The following is a 19,131-nucleotide window of genomic DNA, read 5'->3' as shown; positions in this document are numbered from 1 at the left end:
AAGAGGTCTCGGCCGCCGGCCACAACGTTCCTCAGCTCCAGGGTCCGGGTCCGCCGCCGCCGCCGCCGCTTGTGTTTGAAGCGGCTCTCGGCCTCGGCCTTGTGTGTGAAGCGGCTCTCGGCCTCGGCCTTGTGTTTGAAGCGGCTCTCGGTGTTTCTGCTGATGTGGTGAGAAACCAGGTCTAATGCAAGAGTGTTTGTCGTGCCGTCTCAACCGGGGAGTTTAAACACAAACATCACCGTCTCCCTCCCCTGACTCTCAGACTGAGGGGGGTCTCGACCCGAAACGTCACCTATTCCCCCTCCACAGATGCTGCTTGACCCACTGAGTTACTCCAGCTCGTTGTGTCTATCTGCCGTGTAAACCAGCATCTGCAGTTCCTTGCTGCACATCTTGTGTGATCTCTCCCCGCCTGTTTGAGGGCCGGGTGGGCAGCGTAGGCCGGGGGTGAGGACCAGGACGCGACCATGAAGCAGAATTGCGAGAGAGAGTGAGCTCGGTTACAACATAGAATCAATTTGTCCGGAGCTAAGAGCTGGTGAGAGCGGGGACAGGACAGGACAGGACAGGACCGCTTCTGGCAACAAAGCCAGGGACCCGGCGAGGAACATGATGTTTTACATCTGTGTTGAGGCAATAGAATACATAGTTTCTGGGGAAGAATCCTCTGAGGAAGAGTGATCATGAACTTTCTAAAGGATTAAATAAATTAATACACTTTTATATAAAAGTTACATAAATGAACTTGGAAACATTTTTTTTCACGCAGAGAGTGTGAATCTCTGCCTTTAGTTATTGGCCAGTTTTGGCTATAAAGAGGGATGTAGATTTGGCCCTTGTGCTTAATCAGGGGGTTCCGAATAAACAGGTGATATTGAGGATGATTCCCATCATATAAAACGAGGCTCGAAGGGCCGAACCACTCCTGCACCTAATTTCTATGTTTCTAGTGTTGAGGCTATAGGAATACATAGTTTCATGAGGAAGATGGATCATGAACGGTTAAAGGATATTTTATTTTTATAAAAGGTACTGAGGTCATGAAAACTTTTACCCTTTAGTTATTGGATTTTAAAAATAATGTTTTAAGCTGTATATTCCGAAAAACTTGATATTGAGGATGTTTTCCCACTTTATAGAACGAGGAACCACAATTTCAGACTAAGGAATTGTCCATTTAAGATGGAGACGGTATGCTATTTTATTTTTCTCTGAGGTCATGAACTTTTACCCCAGAGAGCTGTTGAGGTAAAAACATTGAATGTATTCAAGATTGAGACCGATGAATTTTTGGAATGCATTGGGGAACAGCTAGGAATTGAAAATAACAGCTTTCATTCATGATTTGGAATCATTAATGAATCACATTGATGCTTCAACGTTCATTTATTAGAATAAAATTTACCACCAAAGGCAAATGAAAACTTTGGCAAAGTATGTTCTAATGAGCTTCTCAAAGGAGAAAAGCAAGGTTTAGAGAGGGAAGTCCAGGCTCTCAACAAAGAGTGCACACTAGAGAGAGTGGTTTATATCTAGTAAAGTGGGGGTCCAGAATTGGAGGAGCATGGAAATCTCATGGGAAAGAAGGAACCAACAGAAATGGAGAGAGTTGAGGACAGGAGGGATTGGAAAACATGGGTGAAAATCATAGAATTCTTCAATGGGAGATGGTATATGGCATCAAGTACACATGCTGTGAATGAATAGGACTTGTCAAGGGCACCGACAGCAAAGTTTTGCGAAGAGCTGAGCAAGTGGCCAGTGCATTGGAATTGTCGTCTAGAAAGAAAAGGCATGGAAAAGGATTTCAGCAACTGATTAAAAAGTCTTGGGTGGATCCAGCCATAAATAAAGTAGAAACAAGCACCATCACTGTAAATATGGCTTGAAACTCATCTTTGGATCAAATGTGACATCAAGGTCACATTTTCGTCCAAACTGCGGATGGATTTTTTAACTGAGACTATGAACATTGTGTAAAATGGATTTTGTAATTCTGACACAATTGTCCAGAATCGGAATCTCCTCATGCTGATCAACGCACCTAAGGAGTCCAATGAATCTCGACACACTCTCATGCAGCTCACGAATAATGATGAGAACGTTATAGAGAAGGAGCAATGCACATTCATGTAAAGTATATATTTGTATATTATTTGTACGAGTTGAGATTGAGGACAGTGTTCCCTGTGCCTTCCCCCTCAATTCCATTGGTTTCAGCTCTCTATATTGATGACAATTTATTTAAATCTCGGGTATAATTAGTCATGTTGAAATAATATCATCCAGAGTCGATGATGTGTGACAAATTATGTTTTTTTGTTTATCTGGTACATGTAAAGACGATGAGAAATGTTTCGGAAAGGCAAGAAACGCCACAGCAGCAGCAGTTCTCAAGGCAGTGAGATCAGCACGAAGAGCAAGGTAGGTTTACACTGACACGGTAGACCCTTTGTGCTTTGTTCATTGATGTCAAAGGGGTAATACTACATATTGTTATTTTAATTTGTATTGCTATTACAAAAATAGTAATGGTGGTTAAAGAACTGTTTCTTATCTACCTGTAATGTTTGAAAGTAAAACAGTATGGTTTATAAGAGATCCAAGTACCCACATTTTCTGATGCCAAATATAAGAAGTTGCTGTAGAATTTCCAGTACAATTTTATGGAAGATTTATATTTGCATGTTATTTGTGTAAATGGAGATTGAGTGGGTTATACAATAGACATTGCAAAGTAGGGTAGATCTGGACATGATTCTCACAGCAGCAGTGTTTAAAACCAGAGGTTAGTCAATGAATGACCATTCTGAACAGAAAATCAAGGTTTCTTCAGGGAATTCAATACCTGTACAACTCAATTTATTCAAAACAGAGATGGACAGAGCTTTAGATACTACTGGACCAAGTGGGACCCGTTGCTCCAAAGTAATATTCCACCACATAGCCTCCAACTGTGCAGGTGCGGCTGAAGGGTTTCCCGTTTTGATGCCAGAGATCCCTGTTGTGACGCGAGTCATGGCAACCCTCCCCCAACTACGCCTCGCCATCCTTCTTCCTACCCCTACCTTCTCCATTCCCCCTCATCCCCAGCACTCCCTCCCCCTCCTCTTCACCTTCCCTCTTCTTTCCCCTCCTCCCCTCACTCCACCTCTCCCTCCCTCTCCTTTCCCCCTACCCTCAGTCACTCCCTCCCTCCATAACCCATCTCCCCTCCCTACCCCCCTCCTTTCCATCTCTCCCTGCTCCCCCACTCCTCATAGCAAAATGATTTGATTCATAGCAAAAGGATTTGAGTATAGGAGCTTCATAGCAAAAGGATTTGAGTATAGGAGCAGGGAGGTCCTACTGCAGTTGTACAGGGTCTTGGTGAGACCACACCTGGAGTATTGTATACAGTTTTGATCTCCAAATCTGAGGAATTACATTATTGCCATAGAGGGAGTGCAGAGAAGGTTCACCAGACTGATTCCTGGGATGTCAGGACTGTCATATGAAGAAAGACTGGATAGACTTGGTTTATACTCTCTAGAATTTAGGAGATTGAGGGGGGGATCTTATAGAAACTTACAAAATTCTTAAGGGGTTGGACAGGCTAGATGGAGGAATATTGTTCCCGATGTTGTGGATGTCCAGGACAAGGGGACACACCTTAAGGATAAGGGGGAAATCCTTTAAGACCGAGATGAGAAAAACATTTTTCACACAGAGTGGTGAATCTCTGGAACTCTCTGCCACAGAGGGTAGTTGAGGCCAGTTCATTGGCTATATTTAAGAGGGAGTTAGATGTGGCCCTTGTGGCTAAAGGGATCAGGGGGCATGGAGAGAAGGCAGGTACGGGATACTGAGTTGGATGATCAGCCATGATCAGATTGAATGGCGGTGAAGGGCCGAATGACCTACTCCTGCACCTATTTTCTATGTATTCCCCCAACTTCCAGCCTCCCCACTCCCCTCCCTCTATCCCCCCTCCTCCCCCACTGCCCTCCTCTCCCTCTATTCCCCCCCCCCCACTCCCTCTATCCCCCCCCATATCCCCCCTCTATCCCCCCACCCCCTCACCTGTCCCTCTACCCCCTCTCCTGTCCCCCCTCACTTCCCCCACTTTCCCCTCCCTCACCCCACCCCCTCCTCTCCATCTATCCCCCTGTTCCCCCAATCCTCACCTGCTCCCCTATCCCACCCCCCCCCCCCCCCCACAATGAAAATCGTGTTTTTTTTTAAATAACCTAAACACAATGTTAGCTGTTAATGAAAACAGAAGAATTTGATTAAACAGTTTTTTGAAAATTGCGATTTTTTAAAAATGTGAATGAAAATGGAAGAATTTGAATAAAACTGATTTTTTTTAAATTGCGATTTTTTAAATGTAAATGAGATTCGGGATCCCATTGTGACATCAAACGCTGCTGACGGGCAGGCCCAGTGGAAAAGTGGTTTAAAAAGTGTTATTTGTAAAGTTTTAAATGTCACTAACTTGTAAAATATAACATTAATCCGACCAAAAGTTGTTTTGTTTACATCCCAGGACAATGGTGAGTAAGGTGGGCCAAAAATTGTAGCGCTATCGTGTAGCATTTTGGCGGAGTTTTGGAACATCACGCACACACACTCACGCACACATACATACAAACAAACAAGATGAGAATTTTAATTTCATATATAGTTAGTGCAGCAATATGGTACTGATGTTCACGATTAGTCATGGTCTAATGAAATAGCAGACTCGGCAAGGGACCAAATAAACAATACTTGCTTTATCTTTCAATCAGATAAAGAAGGCATATGGTGTGCTTACCTGCGTTGGTCAAGGCATCGAGTATAAGAATCAGGAAGTCATGTTGCAACTTAATAGGAGTTTAATGAATGAATACGTTTATTGGCCCAGTATGTACACATACAGGAATTTGCCTTGTTGCTCTGCTCGCAAGTAACAACACGACATACAGTAAACCATTAAGAATACAACATAAAACATTAAGAATAAAATGTACAGTTCTGGTCATCCCATTACAGGTAGGATGTGGAGGTTTACCACATAAAGTGGACACAGGAGAGGTTTATCAGAATGTTGTGTGAATTAGTGGATATTACCTATGAGGTTGGACAAATTAATTGGTTTTCTCATGAGCTTTGGAGGCTGGGTGAAGATCTGATAGAAGTATATAAAATTACAAATGGCATAGATAGGGTAGGCAAACAAAACCTTTTTTCCCCAGGGTTGAAATGTCAAAGATCATAGGGCATAAATTTAAGATGAGAGGGGAAAAGTTTAAAAGAGATGTGCGGGGCAAGTTTTTCTTTTGCACAGAGGATGGCAAGTGCCTAGAATGCGCCATCAGGGGTGGTGGTGGTGGTGGAGACAGATACGATAGTGGCATTTAAGTGGGTTTTAGATAGACTAGACACATGGATATACATGGCGTGGATCATGTGCAGGCAGAGATCAGTTTGACGGTATCATATACAACATAGACATTGTGGCTGAAGATCCTATTCCTATATTGTAATGTTTAACATTTTTGGAGCCGTTTCATCTTTGCATCTGTGTTCATTTTGGCTCTATTTCACCAAGTTTTCTGCTGATTGATACAAATACATCGATAGATGCTCCTGAACACATCATCAGTGATGTAACCTGGGGTCATCGGGTGTTTCGGGTCTTTCAACATCATACACCCTCACCCAGGCGACCCAGCCGTGGTTGATCAGACCACGACGTGTTCAGGTGGCATTCGCTCCTCCCCATGGACATCCTCTCCTAATCCAGAGCCATCGCGAGGCCTTCTCCGCTGCCTCTGTGGTGTTCTTGATAGCCCTTCTCCTCGCCACTCTGTTGATGCCCAGTGCACTCAAGGCTTTGTAGAGCGATTGCCCTGCAAAACTTCTGCAGCCAACCTCGATGGGCATACACCTTGCCTTCCAGCCCTGCTTGCGGCAGTCTATGACCAGTTCTTCATATTTGGCCATCTTCCTCTCGTGGGCCTCCTACAGACGGTCCTCCCACGGCACTGTCAGTTCCAACAAGACAATGTTTTTGGTCGCCTCTGAGACCAGGAGGATATCTGGCCTCAGGGTGGTCGTGGCAATGTGCTGTGGGAACTTCAGCTGTTTCACCAGGTCTACGGAAAGCTGCCAGTCCTGCGCAGTCGCCAGGATTCCTGACGGATTCCTGGCTGCTGTGGTTCTTGGCAGCTGCACTCCGGCCTTCACGAAGGTGATCATCTGGGTGGTGGGGCGTTCTCGTATACAGCTGCTGATTCCCGTGCTGATGGCTTCTGCAATGGGTTTGAGAACCTGGTCGTTGTTGTCCACAATAAATTATAAACATTGCACTGTCAAATTCACTTCTACCATTGCAGAGACTAGAAATAGTGAGATTATTGCATTCGGACACTGGTACCTTGATGCTTTTGTTACGTTGATGATGTTAAGTTGTGCCAAAAGCATCTGTTCTGAATTTTTCGGCGATTGGTTGGGATGCTTCAAACTCCTGGCAAGGGAAATCAGTCCAGAGATTTTGACTCCTGCCCGCCATCTACTGACCGTTATGGGAAAATGCATGTGTGTCCAGGTGAAGACTGATGTCTGTCTTTTTGATGGATTCGCTTAGTGATCTGAACGAGGTATCCCAGGAAATATTTCTCACCAAGTATTGGTGACTTCAGGAAAGAAAATTAGGGATTTTTAAATGAGTTCAATATCAATTGGCTTATCTTTTATAAAAAAAAAAAAAATGACATTTGGATACAGTCTTAATTTGAAAATAATATTCATATATTATGCCCCAAAATAGAATGTCTATTGAAAACATGGGGACAGACACTGGGCTCAGTTGGTTTGGTGGTTATTAATTGAAGTTTTGCTGAGATGCTCAATGTCTAGTGCACTCCATCCCTTGAGGTATTAAATATAAGAATTAAAATTGAATCTGAATCTGGGATAGGACAACAGTAGGGGACCCCTTCCACCCCAGCAACAGACTGTTCCAGCTGCTATGGTCAGGCAAACGCCTCCGCTGTCATGCTGTGAAAACAGAGAGGATGAGAAGGAGTTTCTTCCCAGAGGCCATTTGGACTGTAAACTCTCATCTCACCAGGGACTAACTTACTGTACCAATTTACTGTTGTGCTGTGTCTTTTTTAAATCGCTGTTTTTTCTCACAATATGTAATTACTGATTCTGTTCTGTAGTTTTTTTTGCACAATCCGTAAGCATTGCCACGTTTCATTTCACTGCACATCTCATATGCGAATGTGACAAATAAACTTGACGAGATTTATTGACTGTTGCAATTAGGAAATATTGATTCCTATCAAACATTGAAGGCCCACCTGTGTTTACATTGATATAGCACGATTAACATTCCCAAGTACTTTGTCAAACATTATTAAATGAAAATTAGATTATGTTACGGCAGATGACCAATGGCTTGTTCTGCATGATGTATTTTAAGGAATGTGTTAAAGGAAAGAAGTGTAACAAGGCTGGTCAGACTGGTCCCTGAGATGGTTTATCTTCTAAGGAGAGATCAAGCAGATCTCTATGCACTTTTAAGTTTGAAAGAATGACAGATGATCTTATGCATAGAATTTTTTTAATGAGACTTGGCAGAATAGATGCAGACATATTTCCTCTGCAGAAATAAGACATTTCTTAACCCTGACGATGACGAATCTTTAGAATTCTCTTGTTGAGTATATTCAGAGTTGAATAGGTGTTTAGATATTAAAGGAATCAAAGAATATGGGGTTAGTGTAGGAAACTGTTGACATGAAAGATTTTACTGAATGATGATGTGGGAGCAGAGGGCCAAATGGCCCAATTCTCCTTCTTTCCCATTCCAAACCTCTAAATTTAAGTTGTAGAAGTGAAGTAAATGAGTGATGTGCTAATAGCCATTACTCATTTAGTCGATCTTCAAATAATGCAATATGGAATATTCTCTCCACATTTATGAAAATATTAATGCTCCCCTTCTCTTGGTTTTGCTTTTTATAATCTGGTTCTAATAACCATATAACAATTACAGCACGGAAACAGGCCATCGCGACCCTTCTAGTCCGTGCCAAACACTTATTCTCCCCTAGTCCCATATACCTGCGCTCAGACCATAACCCTCCATTCCTTTCCCGTCCATATAACTATCCAATTTATTTTTAAATGATAAAAACCAACCTGCCTCCACCACCTTCACTGGAAGCTCATTCGACACAGCCACCACTCTCAGAGTAAAGAAGTTCCCCCTCATGTTACCCCTAAACTTCTGTCCCTTAATACAAGTGCCATTTGGATAAAGATAAATTGGGATGCAAGATATTGTTTCAGTGGGTCTCTAATGTTGCAGTTGTGAATTTATAAATGTAAATATCTCAACATCACTCATGTCTTTTCTTCTCAGTCAGTAGATTCCAGTCTGGGTGGCCTGTCAAGATCCAGTACGGTGGCTAGCCTTGACACAGATTCCACAAAGAGTTCAGGTATTGTACTACAATTCCTTGGTTTTGTACAGTAAGATTAAGGAAGCACTGCATATAAGTAGCACATTTCACACATCTCATTCGAATTTTCCAGGTGCTGCAATGCTAATTAAGGAATTAAGTATACTTACTGTTGAAATTTATGTTAATTTTGCATGATTTAAAATAATACTGTGACTTTATCATTACTAATCATTGCAACAAAAATTAAACAATGGTTATGCATTTTGATTGCAGGTCAGAGTAACAGTAACTTTGACACGTGCAATGAATTCCGAGTGAAGTATTTGGGTGCTATCGAAAACTTAAAAGCCAGTTTAGTCGAATGTCTTCAAGGACCACAAGATTTGATTAATTATATTGATTTGGCACAGGTATAGTAATGACATTTTAAAGAATATTTGTTAACTTGTTCCCCATGAATATTTACTTTTGCATAATTTCAATACCTGTGGGGCAAGAGAAAGTTTTAGTTCAATTACCTATTTTCTGAAACATTAACTGTTGGTTTCTCCATTGGTGCTGCCTAACCTGATGAGCATTTCCAGCAATTTCCATTATTTTTTATTTAGTATTTTGACAGTATTCCCATCACTTCCATCCATGGAAATGTGCAAGATGATGCCAGAGATCAGTCAGGAACAGGCTGGGTGTATATTGCAAATTAAGAGCCTTCAAATGACAAAATACTTAATAAGCGGTTTTGATTACCAGTGAGCATTTCCACATATGGGCAATATATAACCTAATCAGTTCAAACCAGTTATTCGGTTAAAAATAATGCTTACCAGTGATCTTATGATTGGGAAAAGGTAGAATTTACTAACATAATGAATAGTTGAAGCAAAAGAAAAGGTTATTTTAGGTTTATTTATTCGGTTCACATAACTAAGTTTGAGGGAGAGGGAAATAGACAATAGGTACAGGAGTAGGACATTCGGCCCTTCGAGCCAGCACCGCCATTCAATGTGATCAAGGCTGATCATCCCCAATCAGTACCCCATTGCTGCCTTCTCCCGATATCCACTGACTCAGCTATCTTTAAGAGCTCTCTCTTGAAATTATCCAGAAACCTGCCTCCACCGCCCTCTGAGGTAGAGAATTCCGCACTCACCACTCTCTGTGAGAACGTGTTTCCTCATCTCCGTTCTAAATGGCTTACTCCTTATTCTTAAACTGTGGCCCCTGGTTCTGGACACTCCCAACATCGGGAACATGTTTCCTGCCTCTAGCGTGTCCAAACCCTTAATAATCTTGTATGTTTCAATGAGATATCCTCTCATCCTTCTAAACTCCAGAGTGTACAAGCCCAGCTGCACCATTCTCTCAGCATAAGACAGTCCCACCATCCCGGAAATTAACCTTGTAAACCTACGCTGCACTCCTTCAATAGCAAGAATGTCCTTCCTCAAATTAGGGGACCAAAACTGCACACAATACTCCAGGTGTGGTCTCATTAGGGCTCTGTACAACTGCAGAAGGACCTCTTTGCTCCTATATTTGATTCCTTTTGTTATAAAGGCCAACATGCCATTCACTTTCTTCACTACATAGAAGACTAACTGATGTTCAAAGAGGCCAATGTGGCATGGTGTATACTGTGAATTACATATAATTCTGGCAAGTCAGATGCAGCTGAAGGTTTTGGAATTTTTTTGCAAGTGCACATATTGCATGTAGAAAACCTGTTGCCAACAATTGCTTAGCGTTTTTTTTAATGCCAGAACTGGTTGGTGCTCAAAAACATACAGCATTTTAGAAATTCTACACAGAGCCCACATTTGTTTTCATTGAATAGAAATGAATGGGGTGAGAGTTCGCTATTATTGTTTCTTCCAAATTTGAGGTTGAAACGCTGTTCAGTTTTATTGAAGAATTACATTTGGATTCCTCAGATCTTTTTATTGTCCAAAATTGAATATTAGTGTTTTATTCAGCAAAAATGAAGTATTATTGTGCATTTGTTTTTTAGATCTCAGCAAATTGCGGGAGGAACTCAGTTGGCCAGGCAAAATCCCTGGGTGCAAATGGAGACAATGCTATATGCCAGGACTCTTCTTTTCAGTTCGTACAGCAGTTTGGTTTTGTCTCAAGAAGGGCCCCGACCGAAAATGTGTCTCCATTACTGTCCACAGATATTGCCTGGCCTGTTGAGTTCCATCAGCACTTTGCTTTTTGTTCATTATTCCAGTTTCAGCAGCCTCTTGTGCCTCCATCTGTTTTTGTTGTCAGATTTCTCTCAATTGTCTGCTCTTTTTATTACAGCAATATGGAAAGCTACCATTTACTCCATCAGAAGAGGAGTGTATTTTGTGCGTTTCTAAATATGGTATCAAAGTTGCATCCTCTGATCAGTTTGTAAGTAGATTAATGTTTCCTGTCCATTTTGTTATAACATGATAAACTACGAGAAGTAGAAAAAAAAGAGATCAATGTTTAAAACAGTAATCACTTTGTGATGGAGCACGAGTTTGAAATTTCCCTGATGCATGATACAGATTTTTAGACTTGTCAAGTACACCAGTGTTTCCTACCAACTGCAATTTTAAACTTTAAATCTGGCAGGGAGAGAGAGCGAGCAAATTATTATTAAAAAAATCTTGGACTGAAGTGATATGATTACCTGATGCACTCCTAAAAGCCCATTACCATCAAATACCCAAGTAGAGACTTGTGTGTGCTGACAGCAATGTTTAGGAAAAAACTTCTTCCCACATTAGCAACAATATATGTAAGAATTGTTGTACTATTTCCAGGTAACGGCCATAGAGATCTTGTTAACTCTTCTGTTTCTGTATATGTCACAAGGAAAATGCAGCTGTTCCAGTTACAATTTTTGTGCATTATCTATAGAATATAAAAAAAAAACAGATTGTGCACAACCGAAGTCTTATTGCTGAATTCAAAAGTAGCAAATTAAAGCCCAAATGCAATTTTTGGATGGTGAAAGTGACAGGAGATAAATTCATGATTTGGAAATGTGGCATAAGACAGTTTTAATTCACCACAAGAAAACTGTTGATTCTCAAAGCATTTCTGCCAAATGGAGTTATTAGGATAAACATTTAAATTCATAGATCACAGGATTTGATAGGGGGAAAAAGAAACCAAAATGAATGCTTTGCTTTAAATCTTATGGGACGAGGGCACGAGTTTAGTTATAATTCTGGATTAACAAACCAAAGTTCTTAAATTAAAATATGCTGTAAAATTATTTTCAATAATTTATGGGCTGCAAGAACACCTAGAGAAATTTGCAAACAAATCCAGGGCCACATAACTAAAGGGAGATAACACGTAAAGCTTTATCATCCATAAAAATCGTAAGAATATTTTGAATGGAATGAAAGGATTCACAGATGATCATGAATAAATTTATAAAATGATAAATTAACAATATCAATATTTGTGTTTTACCCACAAGGGATGTTCAAAGATATAGATTAAAATAACCGAGGGTGCCTTCATTTACTGATTTTGTAATAGCACTGGAGGCAGTAGATGTTCTATCTTTTAAGCACAATGGGAGGAGAATAACAGTCTCACTCACGACACCACAGAAAGTCAAGTCTTGTCTGCTGTACTTTAATAGCACAAAGTATTGCTAGTCAACCTCTGACACTGAAAATCAGCCACAAATATGAAGTTTAATTTCAGGTTTCTTAAATTGGCTTAATTCAAACAACTTACTTTACCTTAGCTCAATTACCATTATCTCAAACACCATCATGGGTTTCATCACTTCTGGCTCCCTGTCCTCCCAAGCCTTCAACCTCATCGTTCCCAGCCCCGCACGGCCCGATTTTACCTTCTCCCCAAAATCCACAAACCTGACTGTCCTGGCAGACCTAATTTCTCTGCTTATTCTTGTCCCACTGAACTTATTTCCACATACCTCGACTCCATCCTATCCCCCCTGGTCAAATCCCTCCCTACCTATGTTCAAGACACTTCACAGACTCTTTGTCTTCTCCATGACTTCCGTTTTCCAGGCCCCACTCCCTCATCTTCACCATGGATGCCCAATCACTCTACACCTCCATCCCCCATCAGGAGGGTCTTAAAGCCCTCCGTTTCTTCCTCGACCACAGAACCAACTAATCCCCGTCTACTGATACTCTCCTCCGCCTAGCTGTGCTGGTCCTTACCCTCAACAACTTTTCCTTTGACTCCTCCCATTTCCTCCAAATCCAAGGCGTAGCTATGGGCACGCGCAGGGGCCCCAGCTATACCTGCCTCTTTGTAAGGTACGTTGAACAATCCTTGTTTGAGGCGTACCGTGGCCCTATCCCCAAACTCTACCTCTGTTACATTGACGACTGCATTGGTGCTACCTCCTGCACCCATGCAGAACTCACTGACTTCATCCATTTCACCACTAACTTCCATCCAGTACTAAAATTCACCTGGACCATTTCCGACATCTCCCTACCGTTTCTAGATCTCACTATCTCCATCGCAGGTAACAGACTACTGACCGACATCTACTACAAACCCACTGACTCCCATGGCTAACTGAACTACACTTCTTCCCACCCTGCTTCCTGTAAGGACTCGATCTCCTAATCCCAATTCCTCCGTCTATGCCCAGGATGAGGTGTTCCAAACCAAAGCATCGGAGATGTCCTCATTCTTTAGGGAACGGGCGTTTCCCTCTTCGACTATAGACAAGGCTCTCGCCAGGGCCTCCTCTGTATCCCATAGCTCGGCTCTCACTCACCATTCCCCCACTCATAACAAGGATAGGGTCCCCCTTGTCTTCAACCTCCACCCCACCAGCCGTCACATGCAACAGATAATCCTCCAACATTTTCGCTACCTCCAATGGGTTCCCACCACTGGTCACATCTTCCTATCTCCTCCCCTTTCGGCTTTCCGCGGAGACTGCTCCCTCCGCAACTCCCTAGTCAATTTGTCCCTTCCCACCCAAACCACCCGCTCCCCTGGTACTTTCCCTTGCAACCGCAGGAAATGCTACACTTGTCGCTTTACCTCACCCCTTGACTCCATCCGAGGACCCAAGCAGTCTTTCCAAGTGAGGCAGAGGTTCACCTCCAACCTTATCTATTGTATCCGCTGCTCTAGTTGTTAGCTGTTCTACATCGGTGAGACCAAGTGTAGGCTTGGCGATCGTTTTGCCCAACACCTCCGTTCGGTTCGTACTAACCAACCTGATCCTCCTGGTGGCTCAGCACTTCAACACTCCCCTCCCATTCCAAATCCGATCTTTCTGTCCTGGGCCTCCTCCATGGTCAGAGTCCCACTGCAAATTGGAGGAGCAGCACCTCGTATTTCGCTTGGGCAGTTTACACCCAATTCATAAATTGTCTCTTTACTCCAGATTTCCTCATAAGACGAGTAAAGCAAATGCGTCATTTAATTGACAAAACATTGTAAATAACCATGTATTTTATTGATTAATCCGAACAAAATGAAAGGAAAATCATGCTTGACTAATCTTGTGGAATTTTTTGAAGATTTTTTGAAGATGTGACAAGTAAAATGGATGAAGGGGAGCCAGTGGATGTAGTGTATCTAGACTTTGATAAGCTCCCTAGTCAATTCATCCCTCTAGCGGTATGAACATTGACTTCTCCAATTTCAGGTAGTCCTTGCTTTCTCCCAGCCAGGAAAAAAAATAATTCTCAAACCCCTTTTGTCATAAATACAAAGATTATGAAATAAAAAATTGATCATCATGTTCTCAGCGCAATTAAGGGTGGTTAAAGTGCTGGCCTTGCTAGTGTTCACCATATTCTAAGAATGAATAATGTTAAGAAAATCGCTTTGAATTGAGTTATGAAAATATAAATACATTTCTCTAAAAATAAAAATTGTAAAGATAATCAAGCGATCTAAAAGGAAAATTTTTTTTTTGTAACTTTTTTTTTGGCAGGACATTTTGCACAGGCATCCATTGTATTTAATAGTGCGAGTGATCTGTTATGACGATGGGCTCGGGATGGGAAAAAGCCTCCTTGCTATAAAAACCACCGATGGAAACCAGACAGAGTACAGTATCTGCCTGTATCAATGCAATAGCTTGGTGAGAAACAGTTTGGTAATAGTCTCAACAACCCCTCTTCATTTCCCCTCCCCACTTCCTGTGCTTGTTTTACAGTATGCTTATTTACAGTAGTGATTTAACAATTAAATCAGTCCAGGAACCACAGTTTCACTTGTAACAAGTTGGTCTAAGTGTACACTTCCTTTTTGTTTGGTACATTCATTGAACTGGTGCCTTGTGCATTTTGAATGAGCTAATACAAAGTTATTCATGTCATAAGTTACTGAATGGCAGTTTGATTATCCCTCCCTGTTTGGCAACTAATTGCGATTCCTCAGAACCATCTGCAAACCCTTTTTTAGTTCATACATAGGAGGTGAATTCATGGATAGGAATCGGGGGCTGATTAGGGAAAGTCAGCATGGTTTTGTACTTGGGAGGTCATGTCATCTTTGAAGAAGTAACTAAAAGGAGTGATAAGTGCAAAGTGATATTCGTCTTTATGGACTTCAGCAAGGCATATGATAAGGTACCCCATGTTAGGCTGCTGAGGAAGGTTAAATTGCATGGAATCCAGGGAAAACTAGCCAAATGGATAGAGAATTGGATCGTGAAAGTAAGCCGAGGTTGATGCCGGAAGTTTTTCAGACTTAATGGCTGTGACTAGTGGTGTGCCTCAGGGATCAGTGCTGGCAAGAGTATTGTTTGTGGTTTATATCAACAATTAGGATGAGAATGAACAAGTAACGCTTTGTAAGTTGGCAGATGACACAAAAGTGGTTGGCTCCGTAAATAGTGAAGATGGTCAACAAAAATTGGAACAGGATCTTGATCAATTGGGCTGAAGAATGGTTAATGGAGTTTAATACAGATAAGTGTGAAGTATTGCATCTTGGGAAGTCAAACCAGGGCAGGGCTGACTTCAGAGTGACTGACAGGGATCTAAGAGTGCAGATACATAGTTCCTTGAAATGGTATCAATGGTAGATAGGGTAGTCAAGAAGGCTTTCTGCACAGTCATCAGGCCTTCATCAGTCAGAGTATTGAGCATAGAAATTGCGATAGACCATTTGGCTCCAACCTGCTGCCATATAACCGGCATAAGGTGTACAGGTACAGATTAAAGAGGCATAAAGAAACTATTGCTCTCCTCTTCCTCTCATTACACTAAAATGCTATATGTACATGGCTGACACCCCCAATATAACCGAGGTGGAGAGATAGGTGTACAGGTACAGATTAAAGAGGCATAAAGAAACTATTGCTCTCCTCTTCCTCTCATTACACTAAAATGCTATATGTACATGGCTGACAGGGTAATAAAGACGGTTGCTGGGGGAAAAGGGACCAATTAAATTTTGTTCTCTATCCGAACTTTGTCTGCAATCCATGACCCACCTCACTAACTGCCAGAAAGCATTCTTTTAATGTAAGTTAACTAAGCTATTTAATTGATGCAATGTACTCAAAGTTGGGGATGAGCAAGAGTGCATAATTGGAGGAATAGAAATGTAAAGATTATGTCCAGGAGGAGGTTACTGAGACAGAGCAAACCAGCAGAATGAATTGAATAGTTCAAGAATGTTTAATTCTAGTGAATGTCATTAAGCCAAACCATTTTATTTTATCATAAAACAGGTTTGATGCAAATTCTTAACGGAAATTGCTTAACAAACCTAGAAAATATTTTAGATAAAATTATAATTAATGTAGCCAAATAGACTAATTTAACAACTCTTGTCTTTTGGGTTACAGGAACAAGCTCAAACAATCTGCAAAATTCTATCCACTGCTTTCGATTCAGCACTTTCATCAGATAAATCCTGATAATTGCCTAAAATATCATTATTTTTTCTAAATTAGGATTCTAACATGACATACACTCTGGTTTATTCCTTGTTGCAATCACAACTGCTGCTGTTTGTCTGTGAAGGAGTGACACATTTTATAGTTTGAGACCTGCAGATTCCAGCATTCATGTTTTTAGCAAAACTAAAAATAATGGACTTCAACAACAAAAATAATCCCTAATTTTGGTTAATATAGTACACACAATCTTCAATGCCGAGTGATTACTGTGGCAATTGTCTGCATAGTAATGAAGTAGATATGATTTATCAAAAATAAGATTGTCACCGAAATGTAACTAAACCATGAACATTTGTATTGGAAACTTGCTTATTAAATATGGAACTGTGACATTTTCATTTGGCTTTTGTAATCTTAGATTGAGCATTATACCATGCAATGTTATGGAATATCAGCATTAATAGTAATAACTTCCATATGTACATTAAATATGAACTTTTTAAGCCAAAAATCAAATATTGTAGGTTAATGTTATCCAAGTAATGACATTGTATGTCTGCAACAAAGTGTTCCCTGCTTATTTATATACAGTTTGAGTACAATGTGTTATCAAATTGAAACTGCAATAAAACAAATACAGAAAAGGTGTATTGCTCTACTTTGTTACCACAGAAGTTACAAAAATATGTACGTGGACATCCAAAATGTAATTTTCATTGACTCATCATTGTAATGAAGTATGTTAATCAATAAGACAAACAAAACTGCCTTTTTAGCCATCTGCAGTGGAAATTAGTCCCTCTAGGTCAAAAGTATTATTGTTTGTATCAAGTCTGATTTCTCCAGGTGGAAAAAATGGGGAACGGCAAACTATGGTTTTGAGGGGCATCTCAATTAGGTAATAATCAATAGCAAAAATTTTAAATAAATATTCATAAAATTACAAATGAAAACAAAAAGTGCTTGAAACGGAAAGAAAGTCAAGCAGCAGATGTGGAGAGAGAAACAGAGTCCCAGACCATCAGATCTGGAAAAATAATCTGAATGACACATTTGGACATTAGGTGAGAACAATTCACTTGTGGTAACTAACAATTAAGATGCAAAGATGTCCAGTAACTTGGAATACATTGAATGGTTATATATCCAATACAAACTGAGAGCAGCCTTTAAACACCTAACACCAACACAGACAGCTTGAGTGCACTTATTGGAACAGTGCTGCTCAACAGCTGGAAGTTCATATCCAGCAAAGCAAAAAGTGGCAGGAAAGACATGACATACACATTCTGCATCATCACATTTGTCAGGTAAATGTCTAAAATCATGCAGGGCATGTTTCGCAACAAAAGCTAGTCAACAACTGTGACCATCTGCAGATGGCAGACTCAAATGGAAAGCTTGGCATTGAGCCTCTCTGTGGGGAGCAGGAGTAGAAAGGACACCCTGAACGGTACCAAAATGCTTTGGCAGCTCGAGAGCAATTGGTGGAGTGGGAATGGGAATATTTAAAAGTGAGACCAGCAGCACAGGCAAATACTTTCTGGTTTCCCCGTACACTTGAGTATGGCCCTTATACAGTGCTGTATTTTCCCAATGCCAAACCTGTGCTCATCATTTGAGAGCAGTGTGACTTGGATGGACAGTGGATGGCCATCGATGAAGGGAGGTGATTAGAAAACTACACCTCACAAATGTGTCCCAGGTCTTCAGGATGGTGGAAAAATCATTGCAAGTAAGAAAACATTTGACCACGTGGTTTTTTTTGTTCAAATGGACGAGTTCCAAGATTACAGTTATGATGATTTTAAAGGAAATTAACCAGGTAAACTATGCTTCAATACGACAAGAATCAAATGCTTTGCTGTGTTTAGGAGATATATTTCAGTTTTAAATATGAACTAATCCATGCGGTACGTAAAACAAACTAACAGCCAATGTAGCTTTAGCACTGCTGGGTTTCATCTTCCCAGTGCACTCACCTAATGCGATTCAAACACACTATTAATACGCCTGGAATGTCATTATTGACAAAACTGACAATTAAGCATGCATTTAAAGATTTGTTTCAACCCAGTTTAAAAGTATGTAAAAGCTTTATTATATAATGAATATTTTTTGTCAAAATATTAACTAGCAAGTGCAGAAGCCTCTCCATTGTCAAGTCAAGGATCAATGATTTCATATTTTCATATTCCAACTGTTTCAGAAATGCCAGTGAAGAGTTTGGGCCAATGGTATGATGCAAAGCTCAAGGACACAGAGCAGTTTGAACAACTGAAAAAGTATACCATCATGTACATAGCTCACATCAACAAGACCTTGCTACCAGGAACACTCAAGCTGTGGTGCTTCCAATTTGGCATACTACCAAGAATTATGTGGCCTTTAACTATTTACGAAATCCCCATTAACAAAGTGGAAAAGCTGGAAAGAATGATCAGCACACATGTGAAACAGTGGCTTGGACTTCCACGATGCTTAAGTGCTATCGGACTGTATGGGAGTGGAAAATTGGAATTACCCATTGCAGGGCTTGTGGAAGAGTTCTAATGCACTAAAGCAAGGTTGGTCATGACCCTTACTGAATCTGAAGATACTGTTATTCGAACAGTGTGGCAACGGGGAGGAAGTGGACACCATCTGAAGCCGTTCAGAGTGCTAAGTCTGCTCTTCATTTCCGGGATGTGGTTGGCCAAGTCCAACACGGGAGAGCCGGGCTCGGGCTCGTCCGAAAAGCTCCTTAATGACACAAGGCAACATCAGTGCAGAAGAGATGGCCCGTGGTGGAGGAGGTGAGAAGACGGGAGGAGGCAGAACGACACGCCAAGGCTG

The 19,131-nt window shown here is 41.1% G+C and overlaps 1 protein-coding gene across 2 annotated transcripts; it reads left to right on the top strand.

Annotated features, from left to right (window-relative positions):
• The first annotated feature begins 67 nt into the window (after nucleotides 1-67).
• itgb1bp1 (integrin beta 1 binding protein 1) lies at nucleotides 68-16,940 on the top strand. Of its 2 annotated transcripts, XM_055635289.1 has the most exons (8): nucleotides 80-167; nucleotides 1,140-1,191; nucleotides 2,343-2,424; nucleotides 8,402-8,480; nucleotides 8,718-8,854; nucleotides 10,746-10,838; nucleotides 14,377-14,526; nucleotides 16,243-16,940. In XM_055635289.1, the coding sequence occupies exons 3-8, from the start codon at nucleotides 2,353-2,355 to the stop codon at nucleotides 16,312-16,314; spliced, it is 603 nt and encodes a 200-aa protein (XP_055491264.1). In that variant the 5' UTR covers nucleotides 80-167; nucleotides 1,140-1,191; nucleotides 2,343-2,352; the 3' UTR covers nucleotides 16,315-16,940. The 2 variants fall into 2 exon arrangements, with proteins under 2 accessions (XP_055491263.1, XP_055491264.1); XM_055635288.1 differs by lacking the exon at nucleotides 1,140-1,191 and having other exon boundaries at nucleotides 68-167.
• Nucleotides 16,941-19,131: the final 2,191 nt, after the last annotated feature.

Source organism: Leucoraja erinacea, chromosome 5 (assembly GCF_028641065.1).
Source record: "Leucoraja erinacea ecotype New England chromosome 5, Leri_hhj_1, whole genome shotgun sequence".
Taxonomy (NCBI): domain Eukaryota; kingdom Metazoa; phylum Chordata; class Chondrichthyes; order Rajiformes; family Rajidae; genus Leucoraja; species Leucoraja erinaceus.
This window is presented reverse-complemented; position numbering and strand designations above follow the sequence as displayed.